Source organism: Neopelma chrysocephalum, unplaced genomic scaffold, assembly GCF_003984885.1.
Source record: "Neopelma chrysocephalum unplaced genomic scaffold, ASM398488v2 Primary Assembly neopelma1_189, whole genome shotgun sequence".
Classification (NCBI taxonomy): Eukaryota; Metazoa; Chordata; class Aves; order Passeriformes; family Pipridae; genus Neopelma; species Neopelma chrysocephalum.
The window spans coordinates 1488115-1516063 of record NW_020897851.1 but is presented as its reverse complement, the minus strand read 5'-3'; the positions used below and the strand labels follow the sequence as shown (position 1 = coordinate 1516063).

Genomic DNA, 27949 nt, shown 5'->3' with positions numbered 1-27949 from the left:
GCCATCCCGCCGCCCCACCGCCCCCCGCCGCCCCCCGCCGCGGCCGCCACTTCCCGCGGGCGTCGCTCGGCGGCGGGCGCTGCCTCCGCAGGAAGCGGCCCCGCGCCCGCCCCTCCCGCGCCCGGCGACGGGCTCATGCACTGTGCGGCGCGGCGGCGCGGGCGGCGGGATGGCTCCGGCTCCGGTCCCGGCGGCGGGCGCTGAGCTGCGGCCCCCCGCGCTGCTGCCGCTGCTGCTGCTGCTGCTGCCGCTGCTGCTGCCCGACCGTGCCGCCGGCCTGGAGGTGCAGCGCAAGTTCCTCTCTCCCACCCCCACCAACAACTTCGCGCTGGACGGCCCCGGCTCCCGCGTCTACCTGGCGGCCGTCAACCGGCTGTTCCAGCTGTCGGGGGGCGAGCTGGCGCTGGAGGCGGAGGCGGCCGTGGGGCCGGTGCTGGACAGCCCGCTGTGCCACGCGCCGCAGCTGCCACAGGCTTCCTGCGAGCACCCCAGGGTGCTCACCAACAACTACAACAAGATCCTGCAGCCGGACCCCGAGCAGGGCGTCCTCGTCGTCTGCGGCTCCATCTACCAGGGCCTCTGCCAGCTGCGCAGCATGGCCAACATCTCGGCGGTGGCCGTGCGCTTCCCGCCGGGCGGCAGCGACTCTGTCACCGTCTTCCCCAGTATGCTGAACGTGGCGGCCAACCATCCCAACGCCTCTACCGTGGGGCTCGTGCTGCGCCGCGGCGGCGGCGGCGGGGCGCGGCTGCTGGTGGCCGCCACCTACACCGGCTTCGGCAGCCCCTTCTTTCCCCGCAACCGCAGCCTGGAGGACCACCGCTTCGAGAACACGCCCGAGATCGCCATCCGCGCCCTCAACGCCCGCGGCGACCTGGCCAAGCTCTTCACTTTCGACATCAACCCCTCCGACGACAACATCCTCAAGATCAAGCAGGGCGACAAGGCGCGGCACAAGCTCAGCTTCGTCCGCGCCTTCCTGCAGCGCGGGGCCGCGCCGCGCGCCCGCCGCCCCTACGCCTACCTGGCGCTCAACAGCGAGGCGAACGCGGGCGACAAGGAGAGCCCGGCGCACAGCCTGCTGGCCCGCATCTGCCTGGGCGAGCCGGCCGAGGCCACCCTCAACGGCAGCGGCGAGACCAAGAAGCTGACCGAGTCCTACATCCAGCTGGGGCTGCGCTGCGGCGGCGCCGCCGACGCCTTCACCCGTCTCGTCTCGGTCTTCCCTGCGCGGGCGGCTTGGCAAAGCCCCGCCGCGCCCCCCGACCCCGGCCCGGCCCCGGCCCCGCCGCCCCCCGAGGAGCTGCTCTTCGGCGTCTTCGAGCGGGCCGGGGCCGGCGGGGCCGGGGGGCGGCCGCAGTCCGCGCTCTGCGTCTTCCGCTTCGCCGAGATCGAGGAGACGATCCGGGCCGCCCGCAACTCCTGCTTCGTCAGCCCGGCCGCCGGCATGGTCACCGTGCTGGACAGCGTGGTACAGGGCACCGGCCCGGCCTGCGAGAAGAGGAACATACAGGTACGGCGTGCGGCGGGTACCGCCGGGCCGGGGCAGCGCGGGGAGCCGGTGGCCGGCGGGGGGACAGTGGCCCCGTCCCGTCCCGCCGCCGCTGCTGCCGCCTCCCCCGGGCGGGAGCGTGTCCCGTGGCCGGGGGCCGTCCCGGGGGGGCGGCCGAGCCCTACATCCCCCTCTCCCCGCTCCTCTCCCCGCTCGGCTCTCCCCGCCCCGCGTTCCCCGGAGACCACCCCCCCACCTGCCCGGGGACAGCGTCGTTCCCACGCCCCGTCCCCGGTGCCCCGCTCCCCGTGGGTGCCCTGCGCGACGGGGGTCTGTGGGCATCGCCGGCCCCACGTCCCGTCCCGCGGCGGGCAGCCCTGCCAGGGACTGTACGCTGGGTGCCTTGGCTCCCTGCGTTCGGGACAGAAGTTGGCCACTGTCACAGTTTGTTATCGAGTGGCCGTAAATGTTAGCGCCAGACAGAGATGTCTGTTTTCCTTTTCACTAAAAACATGCGATGCTTGAGAAAAAAGAGAGAAAAAAGATCTGCTTTAATGCTGCATTTTTTCCTTCCTCTGGGAAGTGTGCACAACTCAGCTCCATCAAAGATCTTGAAAACATCTGTTTGGTTTCAAAGGTGAGGTAGAGCATTTGGGCTTGGGCTTCCCTGTGCAATGCCAGTGGCAAAGAGAGAAAGGTTTCCCATGGTAACCGGAGTGTTTAGTGTGGCATCTCCACGCTGTGGTAAAATATGTAGTCTTAATGCACTGGTTCATAGACCTACTCTAGCAAAGTTTAACAGTTTTTCCCTGATGGCAAAGTAAAAGCTATCTGACAGCCAGCAAATCTGGTAGTTTGAGCTAATTCCACACTCTCAGTCCTGACACCTTGGCATGGTCATGGCTCTCAGAGGAGTCACTGGGAGTCAAGAATCCTATTTACAGGATGCAAAGGCACCCTCAGCTCTTGTTGGCTGTGGCTGATGCTCAGCATCCCTGCAGATCAGCCCCTCAGGATTGAATCCCCTGGCAGGATTGAACTGTCTCTACCAGGCAGGTCAAGCGGCAGCATCGGGGCTGAGGCTGCTGCAGGTGCCCGGGGAATGAGCTTGGTCATAACTGAAAGTCAGTGGTAGAAGTACCCATCACCCTTGAGCTCCCCCGGGGCTCCAGGACTGCTGGGGAGATACTGTTTTTTCTAACTTTTCTTCAGTAAAGAAGATAATCTTGACTAATATCAGTCTGTTGATGTTGAAAGTATCAAGTGCTGTATGTGATAAGGTATTTAGACAGCTAATTCCCGCGTGACTCCAGGGAGATTGGCACAGATGAGGTTTTACTCCTTCTTTGTCTTGGCCTGTCATACTGTTCCACTGTAAGGCATCCTCCTGGTAGCACCCTCCTCTCTGAGCGCTCCCTGGGTAGGCAGGGAAGGGGACCAGGAGCCTGTTGTCAGTGATGCCACAAAGGCTGTCTAAGAAGGACACTGTGTTCCTGAAGGGGTGTGTGGCAGGGGCCATGAGGGTCGGGGATGTGAGCTAGAATCACTGAGCACTGCCAGCCCCTTGGGAGTCAGTGGGAACCCTCCGTGTTTGCCACTGTGGGGAGATCAGGCTGCAAGGAAATGTGTTCCTGTGGAGAGAGCAGTATGACTGGTGGTGGTATACGGTGGATGGGGAGATTGGGTTCTGGTCCCAACTGACACTGCTGCTGGCCTTGGACCAGTTGTTTAACCTGAGGTACCTCAGTGTCGCACATACTCCTGTATTTCTTGCTACTATTCAGAAACCCAACTCATGTAGAGTCATATTGCATTTGTAAAGCTGCTTTGAGATCCTTTGATGTCAAGTGCAGCAGGGTATAAATGAAGCATAACATTAATATTCGTTCATGCCTAATATTTCTACACTTCCCATTTATTTGAAGCATATTCCTCTAAAACTGCTGACTGAGCCTGCTGGGAAGCCGTCCTACTAGTCAGAAGGAGAGCCTTTTACTTAATCATTAGAATTGCCAACAAGTTAACAAGCTGTTTTCGTTTTCAAGTCCCAGAGTGGCAGCGTCAAGAGAAGAGTTGTAATATTTGGTGTCTTTGTGCTGCAAAAACCTAACATCAATTTCCACCTTCAAGACAGTGAAGACTCTTACACATTTTGTGTCCCAGCCCTAGAAACGCAGCAGGAAAATGTATTAAAGCAGCAGCTGGTCTGGTGGAGCAAATCAGGGTCTATCTGCCTTCCCATTGTGAGCTCCACTTTTCCTGTTAGTGGGTTTCCAGTTTTCCTTTTGCCTGTGCATCACTGATAGGTGCTCTGGTGTTAGCAAGTGTGGCTCATTAGTTTTTCCTGAGGACCAGGCAGTTGGGTTTTAAGCTCCTTTTGGAAGAGAAAACCCCGTAATATTGGCCTGATTCATTCTGAGCGTGTGCTCAGCTGAAGTAGTTGGTTGTTACAAATCCGGAGCACGGGCTGTTGGGCGTAATGCGGTGTGAAAGGAAAATCATTGCCCCCTTGTGTGCTCTCCAGTCTAATTGAATGCTTCTCTCCTGCAGCACTTGCTGTGACTCAGCCAGGGAGCTCCAGCGCTTGCCTGCCAGTGAGGGTTTTTGGGAGTGGGCAGTTAACATGCCAGCCTTCCCTGTCCATCCCCACGGCACTGCTGCTCAGTGCCAGCCCCTGCGGGGCCTGGCTCCTTATCCTTCAGCACCCTGCTGAGAGGTCTGAGGGAGGCTGGCACTGAACGAGGGGCTTTGTCCCTGTGCACACTGATGTGGTGCCAGCCACTTGTTTGGTTCCCACTGTGACCGTGTGGCACTGGCCACACAGGGGGCTGTGGAGGGCGGATGGGGCAGGTGGACTTGGGGACAGCACATCTCTGCCAGCTGGCTGATCAGCCTGTGTTCCCCAGGTTGGGCAAGGGGAGCCACCAGCTCAGCCTGGGAATAGTCCCCTTGCTTTGATAGAAGTGCTAACTTGCAATTAAGCTTAATGGCTTTGTGAGACACAGAGAAATGTGCAGAGGAGGATGGCCTGGGTCAGGAGTGGGGGGCGTTGGTTCTTCTCAATGAGCGTTGCTAAAAAGTCACACAGGGAGGAGATGATTTCACAGCGCAGCTCAGGGGAAGGAGGATGTGTGAGGGAAGGATTTGGGTTGCTTGGGTTCTTGCACCGAGAGTGAGTGGGTGAGCTCTAGGATTGCTTCCCCTCAACAGAAATAGCTTTTTATAATGAATTTTGTGTCAAATGCTGGTCTTTGTAACACATGCAGCTAAAATGGAATACTTGCATGGAATCACTGCGGCGTGTTGCCCACTCAAAGCCCGTGTGGAATTTGGACTCAAGCCCCCATAAGGGAGGAGTATGAGTTCTCTGGAGCAGACTGCCTGTAACAGTGTTTGCAGCAACGTGCTGACAGAGCTTATCAAATTCCGAGGACACTGTGTGGGTTTACTTCATATTTGAGCTATTCTGCCCCAGCAGGATCAAGGCCCAGTGGGTTTGAAGGTCATGCTGGCTGCGTGGCTGGAGTGCGGCGCAGCTGTGGGATGCTGGAGCTATTGTGAAAGCAAAGTAGGCAAGAGCCCATCCCCAGCTTCCCACTGGCCCGAGAGCAGCAGTGGCTGTGTGGGGTGTCCCAGCACTGTCCCCCTTGGAGCCACCAAAACCAAAGCTCTGCCTGGCTGTTCCTTTGGCCACGCTGCGTCACTGCCATGTCCCAGCAGAGTGGAGCCCTGACAGTGTCCTCTCACCACTCTCTGTCTCTCCATGGGTGTTTTGGCAGGGGACATAGCTGAGCACCTTTGTGCTGCTCCAGCCAGCAGCTGCCTTTTTGGGCAGGGAGATGAGGGCAGCTGCCCCAGCCCCAGCCCCACTCTCCTGGCCGTAGCTGTGGCAGAAGGGCAATGACTGTGGATTTCCAGGCATCTCTACAGACCTTCCCTCTCTGTGTCCAAGCAGTGGCTGACAGGGGGGTCTGAGCTGAACACAAAATAAAATGCACTATTTGATGAGGAAGTGCGCTTGAGGAAAAGCTGAACTGGAAACCCCATCCCACACTTGGGGCTGTGCTGGACTCAGTGTCTTCTGTGGTTTCTGCATGAGCCCTGTGCTCTCCTAAAAACTCCCAGAGAGGTACCTTGGGAAAGCAGACTTGTATTCTTTAGGGTTAGATTTGCTGGCCAGGGATCCGCATCTCTCCTGGGAAATGTTTTGGGGTCTCCAACTCAAAAAAGGCTGAAAATCCAGTTTATTTCCTCTGCTGAAAACCAAAGGCACAGCAGCATGGGATAATGATGCGTTTCAGCATTAATTCTCAAGTTTCTGGCTCTTGTGGCTTTGTGTCAGATCCTGCATGGTCACTGAACACAGTGTTTGGGGGTGTAATGATGAGATACCCACCAGCGAGCTGTACTGTAACGGGTTGTTAAATAAAACGAACTCCTTGGGTAGACTGTATAAACAGTCTCTGTATACATGTGTGCCTGGGCATGGAAATGTGGTTTGAAACCAGTCAGAAAATGTTCCCAAAGAAAAAAACCTCATATACACGTGGGAATATGACAAAGCATCTACTTACTGTCCAAATATACTGTGGCATCTCCGTGGGACTGGGTTTTGTAGGAGCTGAGTTACTTTGAAGTGCCGGTTTATACTAATTTAGAAATTCCAAACATGAAACTAACTGTGCTCTAACCTTACATCTACTCAAATAAATCCAGAGGATTAGCCACAGAAAGGAAACTGGGAATTTACACTTAATTTCTTCATTAAAAATGAGGCAGGAGTTCTCGTAGCAAGCCTAGTTTCTGTGTTTTGCAGCACAGGCTGTGTTTGGAGTTGCTGGCACCACCCCAAGGTGCCCCTGCCCCAGTACTGCAGAGCTGCACCGTGCTCCTTGTCACTCTCATCAGTTTTGCTTTGGGATGTTGCTTTCCAGATAGTGAAGATCTGTGTTCCTCCAGCCTCCCCTCAGGGGCTGGGGGCGAGGGGCCGGGCTGCCAGCAGAGGGACTGGTGGGGCCCAGGATGCCCCAGATGAGAGGTTTCAGCCACAGCCTGAGCTTTGCCTGGCTTTGGATCCAGCCCTGAGCACCACTTACCTGTCTCTCACCTGCTGCTAATGAGTTGTGGTCAGCTGTTGGATAGTTTTCCTTGACAATTTATGTGGAAATGTGACCTGCTGCTGCAGTCAAGGTGCACAGGGGAAGCAGGGAGCAGAGAGCTGGAGCCGTGTGAACCTTGTCCTTCCCGGGAAGGCAGGCTCAGCTCCACAGGCTGCCAGTGCCCGGGGGCTCTCCCACTGCCAGGGCTGGCACGGCCCTGGCACTTTGTGTTTAGCGGGGAAGTCTCACAGGGAGTGGGTCGGTGCTCCCAAGCTGAAGGTGGGTGGTGGGAATCCTTTTTGCGGGGCCCCAGGGCTTGTCACTGCTTTGCATCTCAAGCTCAAACAGGTCCCAAGTTGCAAAGGGAAATTCGGTTGAAGTGGCAAAAGTTTCTGTGCCCGGAAACCAGAAGTTGTGCTGCTTTAGGGAACAGAAAGCAGCTCCTGGCTGTGGCACAGTGCCTGCCTGCTCCGGAAGCCCTGGGCCAGTGCTGCTGGCTGGTGTTGGCTGGGTGGGAGAGGCATGTGCTGGTTCCTTGTCAGAGGAGGGGTCGTAGTCACCCCACTGGTTTCTGGAGAGCTGTGCCAACAACTGGCTGCACAGACCTTGTCATGCCCGGTAGCTAGATGTGCAGACTAGATTTGAGCTCATCAAATCCCCTGTAACCAAGTAATGGTTTAGGTGGAAAACAGGAGAAGGGTCATTTTGGCTAAAGCTGTTGTTGGAAGATGCATCATGGGGAGAGGACACTGGTTCACTCTGGAGAGCTTCTCATACAATTACACGAAGACTTTGACTGTATCCCTTCATTCAGAGATTTTCAACCACTTCTGTTTGTGTAGCCCCAGGTATTTTCCAGAGCAGATGTTTGACTCCCACATGAGAACGTGAATACACTCCCTGGAAGGTCCAATGGGTGCAGGCTCAGCTACAGGATCTCGGTGGGTGGAAATGAAGGGATTTGCTGTCTCTTTTCTGATTTTTCAGTCTGATTTACAGTGATTGAGTGACAAGATTGATGGGGCTGAGGGCACCTGGAGAGGTGAATAAGGCACCATGAGATGTGTAGGGGCACCTGGGGATGTTGTAAAAACACCTCACTGCGCCTTGTAAACCCAACAGGCGTCTGTTCAGCTGTGCCGTTGTGACACTCTGCTCTGATGACCTCTCCCAGCAAGTTGTTGGAAACATAATAGGTCTGAGCCCCTGGCTGTGGTAATTTAATGCAAACACTGGGCAAGCTGGAACTGGTGGTGGTTGGAAACAATCAATTATAACCACCTGAGCGCCACTGCACGCTACCTACAGCAGTGCAGCTGTGCCTCCCAGCCGGGCTCGCGCGGCGTGCGCCGGGGTGGCCGTGGCAGCCGGTGGCTCCCGCTGCAGGGGCTGCGTGCAGGCGTGAGACTGCTCAGCTGCACCGGGGGCAGGATGGATGGGGCGTGTGACTGCTCCTCTGTGCTGGGGACGGGATGGATGAGGAAGAAGCGGCTCCATGGGCAGGGGCGGGTGGATGTTGCCAGAGGCACTGCCGTGCCCCAGGTGGAGGAGCCCCAGGGCTGTGCCTGCGGTGTTGCTGCAGCGCCGTGCACTTGAGGACCTCTGGCATGGTGAGCCCTGGGCTCATTGCAGCCCCTGTGCTGGGGCAGCATTGCTGCCCTCTTTCATGGTGGGGAGGAAGGTGCTCAGGTCCATCTGATCAATGCCTCTGATAAGAGGAGTGGCAGGGTCAGGGTTTGAATTGAGGTCCTCAGTGCTGCTGTGTGACTGTCTCCAGCACACATCCCCAGGGGCACAGCGTGGCAGGGGACCAACCCCTAGGTCTGCAGGAGGGATCCTGTTTGCTGTTTCTTTTTGTTTGTTTGTTTCTCTCTTTCTTTTTTGTTGTTGTTGTTTTTTCTTTTGAATCCTGTTGGGTTGGTAAAGAAATGATTGTAAGTCTTTATTTTCGAGTTGGGCTTTAACACCTTGCATCAGGCAGAGGAGGTGACAGACTGTCTATATGGCATCTCCCACTTTGAGGGGCCGGCAGAATTTATCGACGTTTTTGAGCAGAGGGAGCAGTGCTAATTTCTAACATCTGGAGAGCAGCTCTGCTGGCAGCTCCGGCGGAGCGAGGCCGCGGGGGCGTGGGACGGCTCGTGCCCGGGGAGGCGCGGGTCGAACGGAGCCGGGACGAGCCCCTGTCAGATGTGGTGTGTGGCCAGCAGGGCGACAGCAAAGACCGTGATGATCTTACCTCAATACCTGCTGAGTGTCAGCGGGGCTTGTCCAACGTGGGAGTTGTGTGCTGGCTCCTTGCGCAGGTTCATGGGGTTTGGGACTGGGATGTCTCTGGGGAGGGGCTGTGGGGTCTGTGGCACCCTGCAGCAACAGGGATGCCAGTGATGGCCCATGGTCTGAGCAGACCCAATCTGTATTAAAATTATACAAATATTATGATCTTAGTTTTCTAACTGGGAGGGGAATGGGTGGGGAGGGAGGAGCTCCAGAGATGAAGCTGTAGAGGTGTCAATAGGCACAGTGCTTTCAGAGCACTCAAGAACGCCTTTTGCTTTGTACAGGTGCCGCCTGTGAGAGGAGATGTCTCTGAGTATGAGGGCTGGCCACAGGCCAGTGGAGCCTGACTCACACCTTCATCCTTTGTGCTTCCATAACCATCTGATTAACCTTTTTACTCAAATTTCCTCTGTCCCCAGAATGAGGGCAGGGGTTAGAGGGGAAGAAGGGTCTGTATGGTTTGGTCGCTTCTGCATTTGGAGTGCTCAGGTAATGAGCACAAACCTTTCCATGTCCAGCTTCCCCAGTGGGCTGGTTGCTTGAGAGCAAGTGGTGGTGTTTTGTTTTTTTGGACTCTGGTGCTGTGGAGCAAGCAATGCACAGGTGGTGCCCAGGGGACAGCACTGCGGCACAGCACTGCTGCTCAGAGACAGGTTTTACTGAGGATGCATAACAGAAGAGTAGAGTTCTGCTCATTATCTCAGGGCTTAATTGATTCAGCAAACTAATGAGGAAAATACAGGAAAACATTTACTATAAACCATTGCTAAATGAAACAGATTTGAACCGACACGTGCAAAAGACGAGTTGTGTTAGGTAAGTTGTTACTTTAATGGATGCTTTTTTCAGCCCAGACTCACACAGATACGCCTTCAGAGCACTTTGAGCATGTGAAGTGCTAAGTGTTAGTACCAGCAACAATAAAATAATAACGCCCAAAGATCGAGGAGCCAAACTCACGGTTCAGCAGGGACTCCTCCCTGTGGGAAGGAGTTTGAATAGTCTGAGGTTGGTTACTGAAGCCAAAGCTCAACGTAAATGAGAAACACAGCTTGAGTGGTGGAGGGGGGGCTCTCCCTGGGAAAGAGCAGCTAAGAAAGTACAGCCTGAATAAACCAAGCGTCTTACTCTGAGCAGTTTCTAAGGGGGAGGCGTTTGTTGGGCTCCTGAGCAGGAATGGGTGTCCTTGAGATGAGGCGTGCTCAGCTGATCAGCTCAGCCCCTTGTCCCTGGGGAGTGGGAAGAGGAGCAGAGTTTCCAACGAGGGTGAATTTAAAGGACATGCAAGCTCTTGCTGCTCAAACGCGTGCTGTTCTGACTGTGACAACCCCTTTGGAGCCTGTTGTTTGTTAATCCCTCTGCCTGCCTATTCCTAAGGGATTTGATTGTATAATCTGAAGTATTGTATTTAATGCAGGATGAAGGCTAACATAATAAGCTTGACCAGTCTTCCTGGCGGCATGAAGGATGTGCAATTTTAGTTAAAAGACTGCTATGTTTTTCATGTTTCTCCACTTTAAGCAGCTCCCCGTGCTGTTGCACGTGCTGCTTCAGTGCCCTGCTGGGGGAGGCACTGGCAGGTGCCAGACCCCTGACTTGTGTGGAGCGAGGAAAGGGGACCCATGCTGGGGCTACCGGAGTTGGGGGAAGGTATTTTTAGGGGGGTTGTGCAGAGCAGGTCCTACCAGTCTCCTGTCCTCTTTGCGCTCAGCTTTCTTTTCCACTTGGGGTCAGCATCATGGGTTTGGGTGATGGTGGCCACAAGCTGGGCCAGTTGTGGCTGGAGGAGGGGGCAGAAGAGACTGAGAGGGGAATCACACTGTCAGCTGCAGGCATCGAGCTTCAGTGCCACTGCTGGAGTGAGGCTGGAGCCTCTGGGGGCTCCTTGGAGCCCACACATGCTCCCCAGCACCCCAAGGAAGGCTTCTGCCATAGATCCTCCCGTCCTTCCCTCCCACACCTGGGGTGACATGGCAGCAGGTGTTTGGATGGCTGCAGGGACCCCATGGTTGTTCAAGCCGTTACCAGACTTTGGCTTCACCATAACAGGCTGACTGGCTGTGCCTGCAGCCCATCGGTGCCCCGACCCTGTCCCAGTCCCTGTGGCCTCTCTCTGAGGTGAGTTCTGGCAGCAGCAGCTGTACGTGCTGTCTGCTCGGGGCTGCTGTTCCGGGAGCAGCAGCCAGAGCTTGGGTTTCCCCCTCTGAGATAATCTGGGGTGCCGAGAGCCTCTTACGGCATTGAAAACCTCTCACCTCTGGTGGTTTGAGGTCTGTGGCCACAGCAGAGGTGAGTGTGGCTGCTGCCGCCGAGTTGCAGTGGTTTGGCCCAACTCAACTGTGTCCTGCCTTCCACTGGTCCTGTGCTTGCTGTACCCTGCCTTCCTCCAGCCTTTGGTCCCATGGGAGGCTGCGGAGAGTGAAATTTAGGAGCTGTCAGGAAAGAAGAGATTGGAGTCCAGACAAGAGAGAGGGAAGAATGAGTTCTATAAGAGCAATGGTTCCCTGCTAGGACGTGGTCTGGGTGACTGCTGGGAGAACATGGAGGGGTGTTGGGACAGCCCGTTACTGGTGTCACACTGGGGGCTTGCAGAACACCCTGGGCCAGTGCTGGCACTGTGCAAACGAGCAAAACACAGCACAACTGCTGCTTCCTTGCTTGAGGAACTTGTGGTCTAAGCAAACTGAAACCAGGGTGCAAGTCTCATATTAAGCCTTTTTTTTTTTTTAAGAACATCCTATGTGCTGTGGGGGTCCTGATTGCTTAGTGTTGGTAATTCTGGAGAAAAATTTGTCCAGGTTCACTTTGTTGGAGGTTCTCAGCCTGAGTGCCTCTACTGGCTATAAGTGCACACTGATTTGCCTCCTGTTGCCTAAAAAATATGATGGGAAGTCTGAGGAGCTCTGTGCTGATGCCTGCCCTTGGAGCAGCTCTGCAATTGGAGACTGCTTACATGTCAACTGCCTCAACAGTGGAGTCCTCTTCTGAGGATGAAATTCTGCTCCAGGCATCCCAAGAAGCTTGTTTTTGACAGGTCTGGCTGCGACACTCCAGCAGATAAACGCGTGATTGTGTGTACAAACTGCTGGGGGACAGGAAGGTTCCGGGGGGGAATGGGCTTTGCTGGGGGAGCACAGCTGGTCTGGGCTCTGTCCGACACAGAGCAGGGCTTGTACTCCCCGTTTGCGTAATGCAGCTGGGCTGGCTTGGCATCTCTGGCTTTGTCTCTTCTCCTGTGCAATATTGCCCCATTGGTTTTCAGCCTCTCCCTACTGTTCAGGGCAAGTCCATGTCCTGCTATTCTCTTCAGACAGTATCTGAATTATTCTGAATATTCTCTCTGCAGTCAGAGATTTCCCTGAGTCATACCTAAATGTTAATAAAAGCCTAATGGTTTATGTTAAGGAAGGCAAGAGATAAAACTAGAGCCCTTTTATCACAGCCTTTAATGGCCTGAAAATGTCAGTTGTGTGGGAGCAGCTGCCAAATTTTGAGCCTATGAAGATGACGGGTAAGTCCCACAAATCAACAAGTTTGGAGCGGATTATCGGATGCCGACTGTGTCATTTTCCCAGGACTCCAGGCGTGCTGGAAGCCAACACTTTAATCCCCTCTGATATGACATCTGAAAGGGGCCGGGCTCCCCTTCCCCTCGCTGCAGAGCTCCGGAGCCGCTGCAGCACAGCCAGGGCAGGGGCTCAGGGCTTTCCTTGCTCTGCAGCTTCTGAGTCACAAATTAGCTCCAGCTTTGCTTGAGAACTATTTTTAAGGTCACAAACACAGGATGCAGAAATCAGCGCATTTCATGGTTTTCCTGAGTGCTGCCTCACCACTCCTCTTCCTCCTTCTGTTTCCAGCAGACTTCCTTCCCGAAGGGACATCCTGCATGCCCGGGGCCGGGGAGCTGTAATGGAAACTCTGGGAAATCGCCTTTTCTGCTTCTTTTAGGCCTGGATAAAGAAATGAACTCGCACCATAAAGACAACTAAACTCTTGAGCTGTGATGTGGCTGGAGATCTTTTATCTCTGTCCCACTTTGTTTCTGCAATTGCACTCATGGGTTAATCTGACTAACCATCCTCTTAGCTGTGGCCCCTTGATTTGAATTAATTTGCATCACTTGTGAAATTTTGCAGCAATGCCACCTATCTCAGTGTGCGGGGTGACAGCAGCGTGTACCTCTCCCTCCTCAGAGTGTGTGGGGGCACAGCAGTGTGTACCCCTCCCTTGTCACAGCGTGTAGGGGCACAGCAGGGTGTACCCCTCCTCACAGTGTGCAGGGTAACAGCAGTGCTGCTCAGCCAGGGTTGGCTGTGGCTGTCCCTGACTCGTGCCTGAGGAGGCTCATCATCAGCATCAGAGTGGCAGAGTCAAACATTTTGGGTGCAGGTTTCAGATCTAGACTCAGTCCATATTTCTGTGAGGTGCTGAGGACCCAGAGCATGTCACAGAAAAATAGAGGCAGTAAGTAAATGACCATGAGGTGTTTTAAAATGCAGATTATAGGAAGAGATTGGTTTTGGAAGAAAACCTAATATTTGTACTTTCCCCACATCAGGGAAGGGCAGCTTGATTTAAGATGGAGCAAGATTTAACCCATTCCGCATGGAGAATGCCTTCTATCCCAAACATCCAGTGCAACTCCCCAGCTGTGGTGACTGCCTGGTGCCTGCAGAAGGATGTGACTTGGCCGTATCCTGTTTCCTGTAACATGAGGGAGTTAAGCTGTCCCCTTGGTGCTGTGGGGTACAGGCAGCAGCAGCACAGCATGTCATCCCTCTCTGGGACACGGCAGAGGGAAATACCATATGTCTCCTCCTGCCCATCCATCCCTTGGAAGAACTGATGTCATTTGAAGAAAGGTGTTTCGGAGGAAGGATGTGTGCAGCCAAAATAAAGCTTGGCCTGGGTTAGAATAGTTACATCCTGTTTACTGTGGAAAACACTTTGGGCCGATAGGGGCTCTGAAATGGGTGATTTATGGGCGGGCAGGCGCGGCAGATAAGGGACTTCCCGTCATTTTGGCCACCTGCGAGAAGAAAGGGCTGTGTCCAGCGGACTGGCAGGCAGCAATGCTGCTCCTGGCTCCTGTCTTCTCCGTGGAGAGGAGGTGCTGAGTATCCCTTGGGGTCCCAGCTGGCCGGAGGTGCCTCTGTGCCTCAGTTTCCCAGTAGGAAGGAGCTTTGTGAGCTTCAGGTGGTGAATATTGGTAAAGACCGACAAAGGGGGCTAGAGTTAATGATCCCCAAGACAAATAAATAAACCCAAGTGCATTTCTAAAGATCTGGTTGTGAAGGGAAGGAACCATTAAATCAGAAACATGAATGACTTGCTGTGTTCTCTATATGGTATAAAAAAAGTGTCACCCAGTGACGGGGCAAATATACACACCTAAGAATTTGGGCTGTGATTTTATTTTTTTATAGAATTAGATGTGATAAAACTGCAAAATGCATTTAGCATTGCATCCATAAACTTGTTCCTTTTGTCTTGGTCCCCTATGAATGGAGTGCAGCTGTGAACGTGCTGCCTCCTGCTTGGCAGTTGTCTGAACAGAGGAAGTTTTTCACTTCAGTCTTTGTTACTCTGTGTCTGATGCAGCCAGTGGTGGCCACAGGGTGTGGGTTGCACCCCGCCAGGTGTCTCTTGCTGGAGTTTGGTACCGGTACTTCCCACGGTTGGGGCCTGGGTGGATACCCTGCTGCTGCCAGAATGCCAGCCCTGCCACCTCTGCCTGCTGCAGGGAGGGTTACAGTGCGAGCACAGCCTTCCCTGGGCTAAACCTGGGATGACACTGTAGGTGATGTGGTAATGGCCCTTGAAATGTGCCTGTCATTTGAACAGCTCCAACTGCACCTGCTGCAGGTGAATTGTTGGCAGTGAGACTGTTGTGATGTTCAGCTGTTGTTGAATCCGTCCAAGTTGTCTGAGCAGAAATTACATGAGAATCTCAGAGGATTTGGGGTGAGAGGGGTCGTAAATCTTGGATGTGTCTCGGCAGGGTAGGAGGAATATAAGGCATTCAGTCCTGCTTGCAAATGCTACTGCCATGCAGCAATTTCACTAATTAATTTGGCATAGAAGAGTCAAGTCTGTTGTCTTGCTTTGGGCCAAACAAGCCAAATGCCTGCTCACAGACACGGCTCACTGGCAAGTCCTTAACCACTGTCCTCTGCCTTTGCCCCTTGGGACCTGACAGCGAATCGACATGGGAGTACCGGCACTGATCTCATGCTCCACGTGCCAGCCCTTGCAGGCAGCTCATCTGCCAGGGCCACTTGCTTTTTACTTTCCTCTGCTCAGCAGTGAGGGGCACTAGCAGGGCAGAGCGGGGCTCTGGGCAGTCTGATCCCGCTGTGCCCGAGGGGGTGGTGGGGGAACCCCCTGATGTTTGTGCAGCCCAGTGATGGTTGTGTCTCTTCACAGCTGCAGCCGGAGCAGCTGGACTGTGGAGCAGCTCACCTCCAGCACCCGCTGGCCATCGTGAACCCCGTCACAGCCACCCCCATCTTCACCTACAGTGGCCTGACCGCGGTGGCAGTGGCCAGTGTCAACAACTACACCGTCGTGTTCCTGGGCACTGCCAGCGGAGGACTCCTGAAGGCAAGTGGGGCCTGGCAGCACCAGCACGGGGCAGCAGGGCTGGGGGACAGGGGAGGTGTCGGGGCCTCCCATTTCAGCACCTTTGGTCTGCCCAGAGGACAACATCTGTTGTTGATTTGGTCTGAGCACCTGCTTCCATCAGGCAGTGAAGAAGTCTTTGGGTGCTGCTGCAGCCTGGACGGTGATACACACTGCCTGGTGGCTGTTAATTACTGCTCAGGGCTGCCATGTGAGCAGGATGTTCTTGATGAACCCTGTGCTAGGAGTGCTATTGTGCAGCATTTAATTATTAACAGCTCTTCTAATAAATTCTCCCTCTGAGCTGCTGGCTTTTGAAGACTCCGTGTAGACAGGGGAATCACCAAGAGATGCTTCCTCCCAGCTGAGTCCAAAGCAGGTGTGAACCCCTGGTGGAGTCTGTTCTCAATGATGTGCCAGAGGTGATGCAGGGCGATGCAATGCCCCAGCTCTGGAGCCGAGGTGCAAGGCCAAGCTCTCAGTAACTTTAGCACTTGGAGTTTGCCAAAGAAGGTTCTGATTCCAGGCAGCCACAGCAGTTTGGTGTACTCCCAGCATCAAAAGTCCATAGAGGAGAAGGAGAAAAGCCCTGGAGCAGAGACAGCTGATACCTGTTTTGTCTCAGCCTGGAGTGAGTGGTGCATAATGTGGGATATTGGATCAAAATGCTTGGAGGGAAGAAAACTGATCCAGTCTCTCTCCTTGCATCCCAATGCTCCTGGCAGAAGTGTGGGAACAATCACAAAGGGACTCCCTGCTTTGATTTTTGCCCAAAGGGGCAGGTAATTGGGGCGGGTGGGAGGGAGCTGGCACCAAGCTGGGCGCAGTGGGCTGGAGGGCACATGCCACACGCAGTGCAGCCTGTTCACACGGCATTAACAGCTCTGCTCCATTATCATCTTGGAGAGAGCAGCCTTATCTGTGGAGCCTCCATTAGGGAGAGGCTCCTGGCTACCCTTTGCTGGGATAATTTGCTCAGATAGCTGTAATCTAATTCTACAACACAGCTGCATAACCAGAAGCCCTTTTACCTTCGGGGCTCCTTGCTCTTTGGCACGGGACACAAGATACTTTGTGTGAGTTATCATTCAGATTTGCTGCCTGAGAAAAGACAGCAGAGGGGCAGAAATAGTGTTCACCCAGCTCCTGCCAGCAGCAATTAGGGCTGCCAGGGGCACGTATGGGAAATTAATCTGATTCTGCGCTGCAGACAGGCATTTGGTGAGGGGCAGTGCACGTTCAGGAGTCATGAGAGGGACAGCAGCGCTTGGGCAGCGTGGCCAGGGCAAGCCGTGCCAGGGTGCAGTGCCCTAGAGGGCAACGGTGGGCAAGAGGGTCTGTCCTGGTGAGTCCCCACATGTTCAGGTCTGGAAGGCCACAGACAGACACACTCCTGTGGTGGGTTACCCAGGACTTCATGCACTCTGCTCCCAGCAGCAGCAGGGTAGCTCATGTCCTCAGCCCAGCCCAGCCTGCTGCACCAGGAGGACGGGTGGTCTCTGCCCCTCCGTGCTGCTGCGGGGGCTCTTCTGCAGGGTCTGCAGCCCCCGGGGGCCGGGGAAAGTGCCTGGGTGAAAGTGCCTGGGTGAAAGTGCCCAGGAGGGACACAGGGGCAGGCATCTGGAAACAGCCACATGTGGAGCACATGTCAGCAGGAAGGATGAGAGGATGGTTGCAGTGGAGGGTGACAGGGCTTGGTTCGTGGGCATCTTGGCTGATCCCAGGGAAATCATTTAGCTTCTGGCTAGCCAGCTTTTAAAATGGGCACAATGGCAGCTCCGTGCTTTTTCTGCATAGCTTGCAGTGCTTGCATATGGTTCTTAGCAGAGAGAAGCCCCTGCTTTGAGCCTGTGCTGTCTCACTGGGGCATGTCAGTGCTGCTCTAGTGTACGAATTAATTAACCTATGTTAATTAATTAATCCAGACTTTAGAGAGGAGAGGCACGCTTGATCCTTATGATTATTGCCTTCCCTTGCTAGTAGGGAGGCAGGAATTTTCCTCACTCCCTTTCTGTTTTAAGCTGAAAAGTGACTGTCACGAGAAATTGTGTAGCCCCATTGTTATTTCCTCTCAGCAATGCCACATTTAATTTACTGAGTTTTCAAGTCAAATGCCAAGACATTCAGAGATCTGAAAGGCAGGCTGATGCTGTGCAGCCTTCTCCATCACTGCCAGTGCTTCAGCTGGCGATTCATGAGGCAAGGTAGGACTCAGTACTCTCGTGGCAGCTGCCGTGGTCTTCTGGAGTCGGCAGGGATGGAAGCTTCTTTTGGCTGGGTGTGACAACACTTATTTTTCAAATATGCAGGGAGCAGGGGATGCCATGCTGTACAGCCCTGTTGCTGATTTTTGCTGTTTTTCATTAGGCTTTCAAAACTCACTGTTCTCTCTACAGAAATGTGCATATGTATGTGATGAGGGCTGAAGGCTGGTGCCACTTGCATTAGGGTAACTCAAGGAATGCTGCTGTGGCTGCTGGACACAGCTGAGGAATGCTACTGCGGGTGCTGGATGAAGCCATGCAGGGGTAGAACCTCAGTCCAGGAGCTTTCCAGGCAGCCCCTCAAACAGAGGGTCTATGGGGGGTGAAGTTCCTGTGTCCCTGAGCAGGGCTGGGGCTTTCTGGGCCACGGTGTGCCTGCCCAGTGGCACAGAGCTGGCTTTCCAGGAGAGCTCTGTGCCTGCAGCCTGCAAAGTGTGCAGATATTTACAGTGCTTGGCAATGTGGGGCACCGCTGGATACCACTTTGATTCTTGTTTATACCAAGGAGAAATAACCTTCTCCCCAGTGTTTGAAAAATGGTCTCAGTGAGTGTCTTCTTAGTGGCTTCTTCTCACTACAGATTAACCTGGATGCTACCATGAAGGTTATTAGCAGGAGATCCATTTCAGTGGCTTATGGAGAGCCTGTCCACCCCATCATGCAGTTTGACCCTTCTGATCCCACCTATCTCTACCTGATGACCTCCTACCAGGTGAGATTTTCAGTCCTCAACAAAACAGTGCTTTGAGCACATCACGTGTTTGATTTAGCACCGAGCTGGGGGCAGGGCAGGACAGTAAGATTTGCTTTAACATTAATGGGCAGAGACAAGAAGTTCAGAGCTTTGGCTGGGATGTCAGAGGGGTTTCTGGGGGGGTACCTGTGCCTGTCCATTCTCCCATGTGGGGTGGTCAGACCATGCAGCCTGGCTTGTGAGGTGTTTGTGGTGGCCAGGTAGACAGGAAAGATCCTGAAAGCGATTGCACTGACAGGAGTGCAGAAATAAGCAGATGTTGTTCCTGTACAGAAACCCCAAGATGAGAGTACGTGGTCTTTAGGGAGGTTTTCAGGAGATCCTGCAGACAAAAAGTCTGTCTGTCAGAAGTGTTCCCTGGGGTGGTTTCTGCTCAGCCCTCTGCAGGAGTGCTCCACAGAGACCTGGAGGAGCTGCAGCAGGTACAGACAGAGGATCTCATGTCCGTCAAGTGAACAGAGGAGGGAGATGAGAGCTGAGCGCTCTCGGCGCTGGTGGTTTGTCCTGAATTACATTTTAATCTGTCAAAACAGATGCACGGCCACGAATGTTACATGTTGTATTTGTATTTTCCAAGCCCTAATTCTGTGCAGAGTGGTCATTATCATTTCAGAGACCCCTCCCAGGACTCCTCCGACTGTCTCAGCCCCCAGCTGGGCTGTGCTCCCTGCTCAGGCTGATCAAACACCCAGTGTGGTGCTTGTGGTGCCTCCTCTGACTGCTTCTTTTCCAGTAAATCAGATGAGTTAATTTTTTTTGGGTGGAATTAGCATCCTGGAAAGCTTCACAGGACTTGACAGGGTTGGGGTGGGGTTGCTGAGCCCCACAGGGCCAGGGAGCAGCAAGGTGCTGTGGGTGAAGTAGGGGTCTGGCCAAGGAGCTCAAGGGTCCACGGTGCGCTTGCCTGGTGGGACCTCAGAGCTCTTGGCACCTCACATTTTCAGTCTCTGCTGTACCAAACCACTCAGGTTTCCTTCACAAATGTTCAGAGATCAAAGGAGGGGAAAGCAGAAACCAACACATGCTTTCTCTCCAACTGCTCCTGCCAAGTGAGTTCCCAGAGGTACTTTGATTTCTTTACAAATCAAGGTTTCTAGAGTGGTGCTGCTTTCTGATTGTTGCATAAATAGCCAGGGAGCGATGGGCTCTACCTGGAAAGGAGCTTTCTGCAGGTCTGGATGAGAGCTTTTCACAGGGAAGAACAAGCTGTGAAGCCACCTCCATCTGACACCTCTGAAAGGTGCGGTGTCACTCTCCGTAGCCTGGCCATCCCATGGCTCCTGCCGTGGCACGGGCTGGAAAGGGGCAGCCCAGCTCAGTCCAACTCAGCTCAGCCCAGCCCAGCCCAGCCCAGCCCAGCCCAGCCCAGCCCAGCCAGCTGCTCACACTGTGGGGCACCCGAACCCTTGGGTGTCCTCCCTGCCCTGGGACAGGCTCTGGAGGTCTCTAGTGGGAGCAGGTGCTGCCTGGGCTGGTCCCTCAGCGGGTGGCTGTGGCACAGCACTCACCTCCCAGTGGTGCTGGGGTCTGCAGCTGCTGCTGCTCTGTGGACGTGCTGCAGGCCGAGGGGTGTCACAGCCCAGGGCACTGCTGGGTCGTCCCCAGCCGCGCATGGCTGTACTGGCACGTCCCAGTCGGGCGGGTGTTCCTGTGGTGCTGTAGAACATTTGGGAGCAGTGGTGCTGTAGAACATTTGAAGCAGTGGTGCTGTAGAACATTTGAAGCAGTGGTGCTGTTGTCGTGCAGATGACGCGGGTGAAGGTGGCTGCCTGCAGCCAGTACTCGACGTGCCCGGAGTGCCTGGCTGCCGCTGACGCCTACTGCGGGTGGTGCACCATGGAGACCAGGTAGGACCGGGTGTGTCCTGGTGTGCTTCGGCGTGTCCTTTGGCCCTCAAGCCCGGGCAAGAATTTCTGGTGTCTTTTGTGTTTCCTTGCAGTCACACTGCCATAAGTCTTTGTCCATTCCTTATGAAATATGTGCTGTTAAAAACAATTACATCTGGCCCAAAGGGTTGGGATGCTCTTCAGAGCCAGGACTTCGCTGTAGCTGCATTGTCACGCTGCAGGCAGCTGCCAGTGCAGAGAATCTCTTGCCAGCATCCAACCGTGGGACTGCGAGAGCCCACACCCTGTGAAAGACCAGCTTTTGCCCTTGCAGTTCTCATCTATGCGTAGAAGACAGTCACACTCAGAAAGGGATATTCAAAATTAGATTCCACGTTTGCAAACTGAAGATGTTGGACAGAATGTCACCTCCTCTTCCTCAGTATGGATTAAGCCTGGCCTTCTCCTGCCTCCCTCAATCCTGGTGCTCCACTGGTGCTGTGGGAGTGTGTGCTCTTATCGTGGCAACCAGACACTTTAAATATAGCAGAAAACACCGGGGCTTAGCTGCATGGATGGAGGAAAAAGATGCAGACACAGGATTTTCTCAGAATCTTCTCTCACAAGGAACTCAACAATTTTATCCCCTATTTTAAAACTCATCAACCATGAGCTGTTCCCCTGTCTGTTGCAGGTGTTCTCTGCAGCATGAGTGCACCAACTCCACAGGGGCCAACTTCTGGGCGAGTGTGAGTGAAGGAGTGCAGCAGTGCCCCTCCATGACCATCCTGGAGCCCGAGATCAACATTGACAAAGAGAACCCGGTGCGTTTGATGCCAATAATAAATCAATCACCTGCAGTGTCTGTGGAGCCGTTACCTGCTCTCAGGGCAGGTAACTGTCCGTGCTCTCCCAGCAGAGAGCACGGCTCCGCAGGGCTCACACGTGGGTCGGGGGGATGCTCTGCTGAGCTGCTGTGTCAGGCCAAGGCTCTCAGAGGGCTGGGGGTGACCTCCTGCACCCTGGAGCTGGCTGGATGCTTGCAGGCAAACAGAACCTAGAGCTGCTGCACCAAACACACAGGGGAGGGTAGCAGAATTTCAAACACAGATGATCAGCTGCAGATGGCTGAGTCAACTCATTTTCTGGTTTTGTATTGTTGCTATTTTTAACTATTTTAATTATATTTTTAACATTTTCATCAAAATATTTTTTGTTTAAAGACAGACCCTGTCTGTGGGTTTGTTTTGGAGTCGTCTACCTCTGAAAAGCTTCTAAAATGTTGAAAAATTCTAAATGTAATTTTCTGACATAATAACTGATTTTTTGTCTAATATAGGCCCTGATAATACAAATAAATGGAACTATCCCGAACCTGAATGGAACAAATATTTCATGTGACTACGGAAACAACATCCACACGGTAGCCAGAGTTGCTGGAGATTATGTAAACCAATTTATTTATTGCAGTTTGCTTCCACGTGAGAAATATCCAGCATTTCCTGATGACCAAGGTATGTAGAGGCAAGCAAGCTGGATTCCTTCTAACCACTTTTCTGGACATGATTTTTAATAGACTTAATTTCTTTTTCCATTTGTATATGCAAATAATGCATGCAGGGAAGAAAAGCCCAAAGCTGCTTCTCTTTTACAGGGCATATGACTCTGAAGCGTAGGAGTTCCACCGTCTTTCCACAAAGTGACAGTATTTCAAATCTATCAATTTTTGTTTTAAACATCAGAATTTAAATGCCAGTTAATGGACTTACTTTTATCTGATTTGAGTTTTTGCTTTAGATTTAGTAAGTACTAAGCCAAAAATGTTTTAGCCTTGGGCAAATAATGTTTCTCCTTATATTGATATTTTCAATTGCTCTGTTTAATTTCCCTCTGCAACACGTGCTGCCTTTCAGGAGAAGCTCTGGAAAAAGAGCAAGTGGGTGCCTAAAAGAGCTCAGGAGCTCTTAGTCCCTGAGCCAGATGGAGCTTTCCAGTGTCCCCTGGTTTCTGATGGTACCAAAGGGGATGCCCATCTCAAGGCTCCGTGGGGCCGCCTGTGGATGGGGTTGAAGGAGGCCGAGCTGATGGCTGAGCTGACCACATCTGAGATCAGCCCCTTAGCAATGGAGTTGGCCCTCTCACAGCGCCTTCAGAGAAGTTCAGTGCTTCATTCCAGACTTGAGTGCTTGTTAAATTTTCGTCCTTCGAGCCTGGAGTGAATGCGCTATTGAAGATGGCTGACTTCAGTAGAGAGAGAATTAGACAGTCCTTTTGAAAATCCCACTTTTCCTAGGCCCATTTGTAAAGCTGCGTTGTTTTTCTCCCCAGCTATCCAAAGAATGGGAGATCATTAACTGCTCTGTATTGTTGGTTATGGCAGTGTCCAAATGAATTTCTGGAATCCAATGCGCTGATTTATTGTCCATATTCTGAAAGAGGCATTGTCTCTTCTCCTTGGTGCTTATATGGCAAAATTGCAAAGAAAAAAAAATTCAGCAATTTTGGGGGGAGGGGAGGTAGTATGGCATCTTGAGCAGCCAAAAAAGGGATTTCCACTCTCCTCTGAGTGTTTGTTGTCATGGGGAAAGTGAGCAGGGTTTTAAAACATGATAACTAACATGTTTAAATTACCACATTTTTTTAAAATATAATTTAGCACCAACTGTACGTGAAGACAATTATTAACTCTGCTAATTAACACTTGCACAACACGCTGAAATTTTGTGCTGAAAGTCACAGTGTTCTTTTCTGTGAGGGTAGTGTAAAGCACTGATTTAGGAGGGAAGGGCTGAAAGTCAGAGGACAAAGAATGGCTGGTCCAAGCTCTGAAATGCAGCTTGGAGGAAGCCCTAGGGAAAACAAATCAGATTTAGCCCTTGTTTTCCCAAGGGTCTGTCTTGTCTACTGTCTTGTCGTGAGCGTGAGCGAGGGGCTCTTGCAACCCAATATTCTTTGGCTTGATTCTCTCAGACCACGTGGTTGTTGAAGCTGCTCTCCGGGTCAACAGCAAAAACATTATCCAGGCCAATTTCACCATCTATGATTGCAAAAGGACTGGAAGCATTTACCCAAAGAGAGCGTAAGTGACCCCGTGTGCAGGCAGCGGGGCCCCTCGGGCGGGTGGTGGCAGGGCACGGGTGGCACCGGGCGAGGGAGGCAGCTGGGGTGGTTTGGAGGTGGGAGGAGCTGGGCGAGGGTCTCCCTGTGTGGGGTTAATGGGAGAGCACAGCCCCTGCCAGTGGGTGGCTGGGGCCTGGGCAGGATTTGGCAGGATCGTGGGGGATGCAATACCAGGGATTTACAGAGGAGGGTCCTCACGCCGTCTCAAACCATCTGGACATGTTGGATTTCTTTTAAACATGAATAATATTTTTGTATAAAGCTTGTTCTGTTAACCCTTCAGCAGCAGAACCAGCCTCCCCAGAAATCCTTGGAAGCATCTGTGGGGCGCTGGGGAAGGGAGGGACATTCTCTCTTGCCCCTTCCAGCCCTGGGCAGCAGCAGTCACATACCCCCATCAGCAGGATGGGCTGGAGGGGGACTCTGGTGCCACTCACCAAAATTCATCCACCTCTCAGGAGTGTAACAGCAGGACCAGGCTGCAGGGACCCCGTGTCCTACCTGCTGGCACTCCCATGCCTGTGCAAACAGCAGGGAGAGCCTTCATCAGGCCTGACTCGCCCGGCTCCCTGGAGAGACGGATGGAGGGAAAGAGTGTTTTTGGCAGAAAAGCATTTTATGCTCAGCAGGTGCATGGCTTCTGGCCTGCTGTGGCCTGGAGCAGGGAGATGATGTCTGGGGGTGATGGGCTCTGCCCACATCCTCTGCTGGCTCCCAGGGAGAAGAGGAGAGCGAAATTCAGCACCTGCCATGGGTTTTTCTGGGCACCATTGTAGGCTGAACTGTGTGAGGACGGGTTGTAGGGCCTAGGTGTGGCTCTGAGCAGCTTAAACTCTGCTTTTCTCACCATACCTTTGCCATTCCAGATGCACCAGCTGCCTCTCGGCCAGGTGGAAGTGTCACTGGTGCCCCTCCACCTACACCTGCGTCTCCAACCACTCGCAGTGTGACAGTGCACTACAGATGAAGGTGAGGGCCATTAACCTGCTGCTCAGGCTCTGAGCCTCCTCCAGCAGCAGCCACCACTTGCTGGCCACAGCTTGCGCCCAGCTGGAGTTGGGGCACCTTCTCAGGGTGTCCAGGAGAGGGGTGTGTGCAGGCAGGGGAAGCTGCAGCTGCATGGCGCTGTGCTGTGCTGTGCCGAGGTTTGTGGGAGGAGATTGGCAGCCTGGCTAAAACATTCAGCTGTCCTGGTGCCCTCGGTGGGCTCTGTCCCTTGGCTCTCCATCACCTCTCATATCTGGAGCAATGCCGCTGCTTTTCCACATCCTGGGCTGCCTGGGTTTTGGTGTGAGAACGCAGCCATATCCACCGTTCCCTAGGCTCTGACTTGGGGTTGCTGTGTGTTAATAACATGCTGGGGCACCACTGGTGGTGCTTGTCTATAGGAGAAAATCCCCCTTTCCAAATTGTAGCTTTAATAACCGAGACTCAGTGTGTCCCTGCTTCTGAAATTTAAATTGAAGGTAATTTAAATAAAATTGGCTTTTTAGCAATCAGTCTGCTGTAGATCCAAGCCAAGCTTTTACACTGTAAATTGAATATCCCTTTAGCACTGGTGCTCTGCTCTGGGCTCAGCTCTTCCAGCGTTCCCCATGCTTGTCACTGGGAGGAGTTTGGCCCTGTGTCAGATGTCCCACCTTCAGCCCCGGGCTGACCCCTGGGCTGGCTGTGGCATCCACTCCCTTCCAGTGGTGGGGGAGGTGGGTGGCTGTGAGTGCAGGTAATGGGGATGGGGATGGAGCTGGAGCCACCACATTGCAGCTCCACGTGATTGTAAATCTCTGGGAAATGGGAATGGAAAAGTCTGTGCTGGGTGGCAGCTCCCACAGTGCAGGGATCAGCTGTGCCTCCCTGTGTGTACCCAGCTGTTTTGGGGAAGTGTTCTGCTTTGTCTGCGTTCCAGGTTCCAGTGTCTGGTGTTTGGCTGTCTGGACAGGGGTTGGGCCCTTGAAAACCATCCCGACAGTTGCTCCTGTGGGGTGTCTGCCCTGTGCTGGAGCACAGGGAGCTGTGCTGTGGGTCTGGCACATGCCAGGCTACTGGGCCTGAGGGTTCTCATGCTGCATGTGCTGCCAGGCACTGGCACTGCTGCCCGAGGCAGGGGCTTGGGGGTGTCAGCTCCAGCAGTGGCATCAGGTGACATCAGGGCTGTGGGGCTGGCTGGGGACTGGCCTGGGTTAGTCCTAGATCAGCAGAGGACTGACTTTATTGTCTTGGATCTCCTACTCCAGAGGTGCAGTTGGGCTGGATGCTCACCTGGTTGGGCATGTTTCTGCTTTCTCTCTGCTGATCTACGTGAGCAGCTGCAGGATGAGGTGCTCTGTAGCCCAGGAAACACGGGGCCTCTTCATGTAGTCGGAGCTTTCAGTAAACAAACCGTGGCTGGCACGACTGCACCTGAGCGCAGCTCCGCTGGGAAAGCAGCATCAGAGCAGTTCCATCCTCAGCATCTTAAACATGCAGCCCCTTTGCCCTGATCCAGACACGAAGGATATAGTCAGCTGGAAGCTTTATTTCTGGTTGCTGGTGAACAGCAGGAGAAGAAGCTGCAAGACGACAAGTTAATCAGTCCTCTAAAGTGTATTTCTCTTGGGAAGCTGTGCCAGCTCCAGTGACATGCAAGGACACACCAGGCCATAGGAGGTTTTGCGTGAATTTTCTTGTAGCCCTGCTGGTTTTATTTTAACTCTTTTGATTCCCCTGGAAGAAGCTTGGGACTGAAATCTCTCCCCTGTGCTTTGTTTTGGTGTTTTGCTTCCCTTATCATGCGCATCTCTGTTATTTAACCTCCTTGTTTAGGTGGCACCAACTGTGCTTGGTTAGATGAGTGTCCTGACAGAAGTAAAGCATGTTCTCCACAGACAAACAGGCACTTCCAGGTAGTTCCCTGACCTCTAGGTAGGTCTGGGGAGGGCAGGGGAGAAACTTCCCACTCACTATGTGTCTGGTCCCAGGGATGTGTCCAGCCCCAGGGATGTGTCTGGACAGGCATCCTGGTGCTGGGAGGGCAGGCTTGGCCTCTCCTTGGAGCAGCAGCAGCACTGGCATCAGTGGAGCCGCAGTGGGCTAATCTTTAATGCAAGCCAGAGGAAATCTTGCCTGCTGCAAATGATTCTGCATAATGGACCAAGTATTTTGTTGTCTTTTACCCCAATGGCTCCACTGTCACAGGCATTACTCTGGATGTACCCTGGGGCCACAGAGAAGCTGGCTTCATTCTTGCTGTAGCTTCGCACTGTGATTTACATCTCATGAGAGAACAGGACAGGCTTGTCATACGGGCTGGAATTCTGAGTCAGCTCCAGTGTCTGAGACATCAACTTAAAATGAGAACAAAACTAGGGGGACAGATGTCCTCTTAAAATCATTTTTCAGCTTTATTTAAGCCTTTCATTGCAGCTACCCTAGTAGTGCAGGCCCCTCGCCGGATCCCCCGTGGCTCATCGTGCCCTCCCTCCACACACACGTGAGACCCTGTGCCCTGTGGTGCCGCCGTGCAGGATGGAGGCCCTGGAACACAGGGGGGGCTGGCAGGAGTGCTCAATGCAGTGAATGGGACGTGGCTTCCAGCAGGCAGGAGAGGGTCACAGTGGCGGATCTGCTGTTGGAGGGGCAGTGGCTCCCTTCAGTGTCACTCCAACCCTGTCGCTGCCGGAGCCGCAGCTGAGGCATGGATATGCAGTCACTGTGCCCCTGGCAGTACCTGGTTCCCAGTGAAATGAGTCTTACCAAGGGCCCTGATGTGTCCTCTTGTCTTGTCGCTGAGGATGCTCAGCACGAACCCAGCTAACCTCTTTTTTCCTTGTTTTTGTACCTAACAGAAGAAAATTGACTGTCCTCGAATTGTACCTGCCCCTTTGGAGCCAATGCCCACAGGAGTGTCTCGGGACATCACCATCTCACTCGCCAATGCGACTTTCTCTAAGGTAAAAATGTTCCTAGAGGGACTGGGAAGGTTGGGGTGTTTGGGAGAAATAAAACTCCCCGTTCCCTTGTGGGTGTTTGCTCCACTGCAGAGCGTGCTGGTGTCACACTGTCCCAGCGCCCACACTGAGGAGTGAGGGACACAGCCCTGAGCTGGGTGCTGGGAGCCTGTGCTGGGGGAGCCACAAGGTTGAGTACAGCACAGAAGCATGGTTTAACTTAACTTTGGGTTGTCAGTGCAGAGCTTGTTTGGTATGAAAAAGTCCTTTCTCTGAAATTTTCTGATGTGCAAATCGTAACAGGGTGAAAAGGGGGAGTGGATATTGAATGGTGCCTTCTGAGACGCACTGCACACCAGAAGGAACCAGAGGAATTTGGGGCAGAGAGGCTGGGTACTGGGAAAATGCTTGAGTCAGCACTGGTATTTGTAGAAAGCCACCCTGAGTCATTTTGGGTCAGTTCAGCAGGGCCCATGGGGCTGGGTTTGCTGTGCCTCTGTGGATGATTCCAGCACGCTGGGCAGCCAGGCAGCTTCTTGTTCTGCAGGGGAGAAGAGTTTTGGAAGT

At 53.5% G+C, this 27949-nt stretch overlaps 1 protein-coding gene and 1 long non-coding RNA gene across 2 annotated transcripts in view; one reads left to right on the top strand and one right to left on the bottom strand.

Annotated features, from left to right (window-relative positions):
• The window catches only part of LOC113976934, a 2118-nt gene extending 1652 nt beyond the window's left edge, over positions 1–466 (bottom strand). Inside the window, exon 1 of the long non-coding RNA XR_003537219.1 lies at positions 356–466. This is a non-coding gene — a long non-coding RNA (uncharacterized LOC113976934). The remainder of the gene's footprint in view (positions 1–355) is intronic.
• PLXND1 (plexin D1) overlaps positions 136–27949 on the top strand; it is a 69647-nt gene continuing 41833 nt past the window's right edge. Inside the window, 10 exon segments of the mRNA XM_027702607.1 lie at positions 136–185; positions 187–1513; positions 15298–15474; positions 18337–18468; positions 20257–20357; positions 21031–21160; positions 21676–21850; positions 23307–23415; positions 24323–24425; positions 27281–27385. Coding sequence (XP_027558408.1) covers positions 136–185; positions 187–1513; positions 15298–15474; positions 18337–18468; positions 20257–20357; positions 21031–21160; positions 21676–21850; positions 23307–23415; positions 24323–24425; positions 27281–27385 — 2409 coding nt within the window.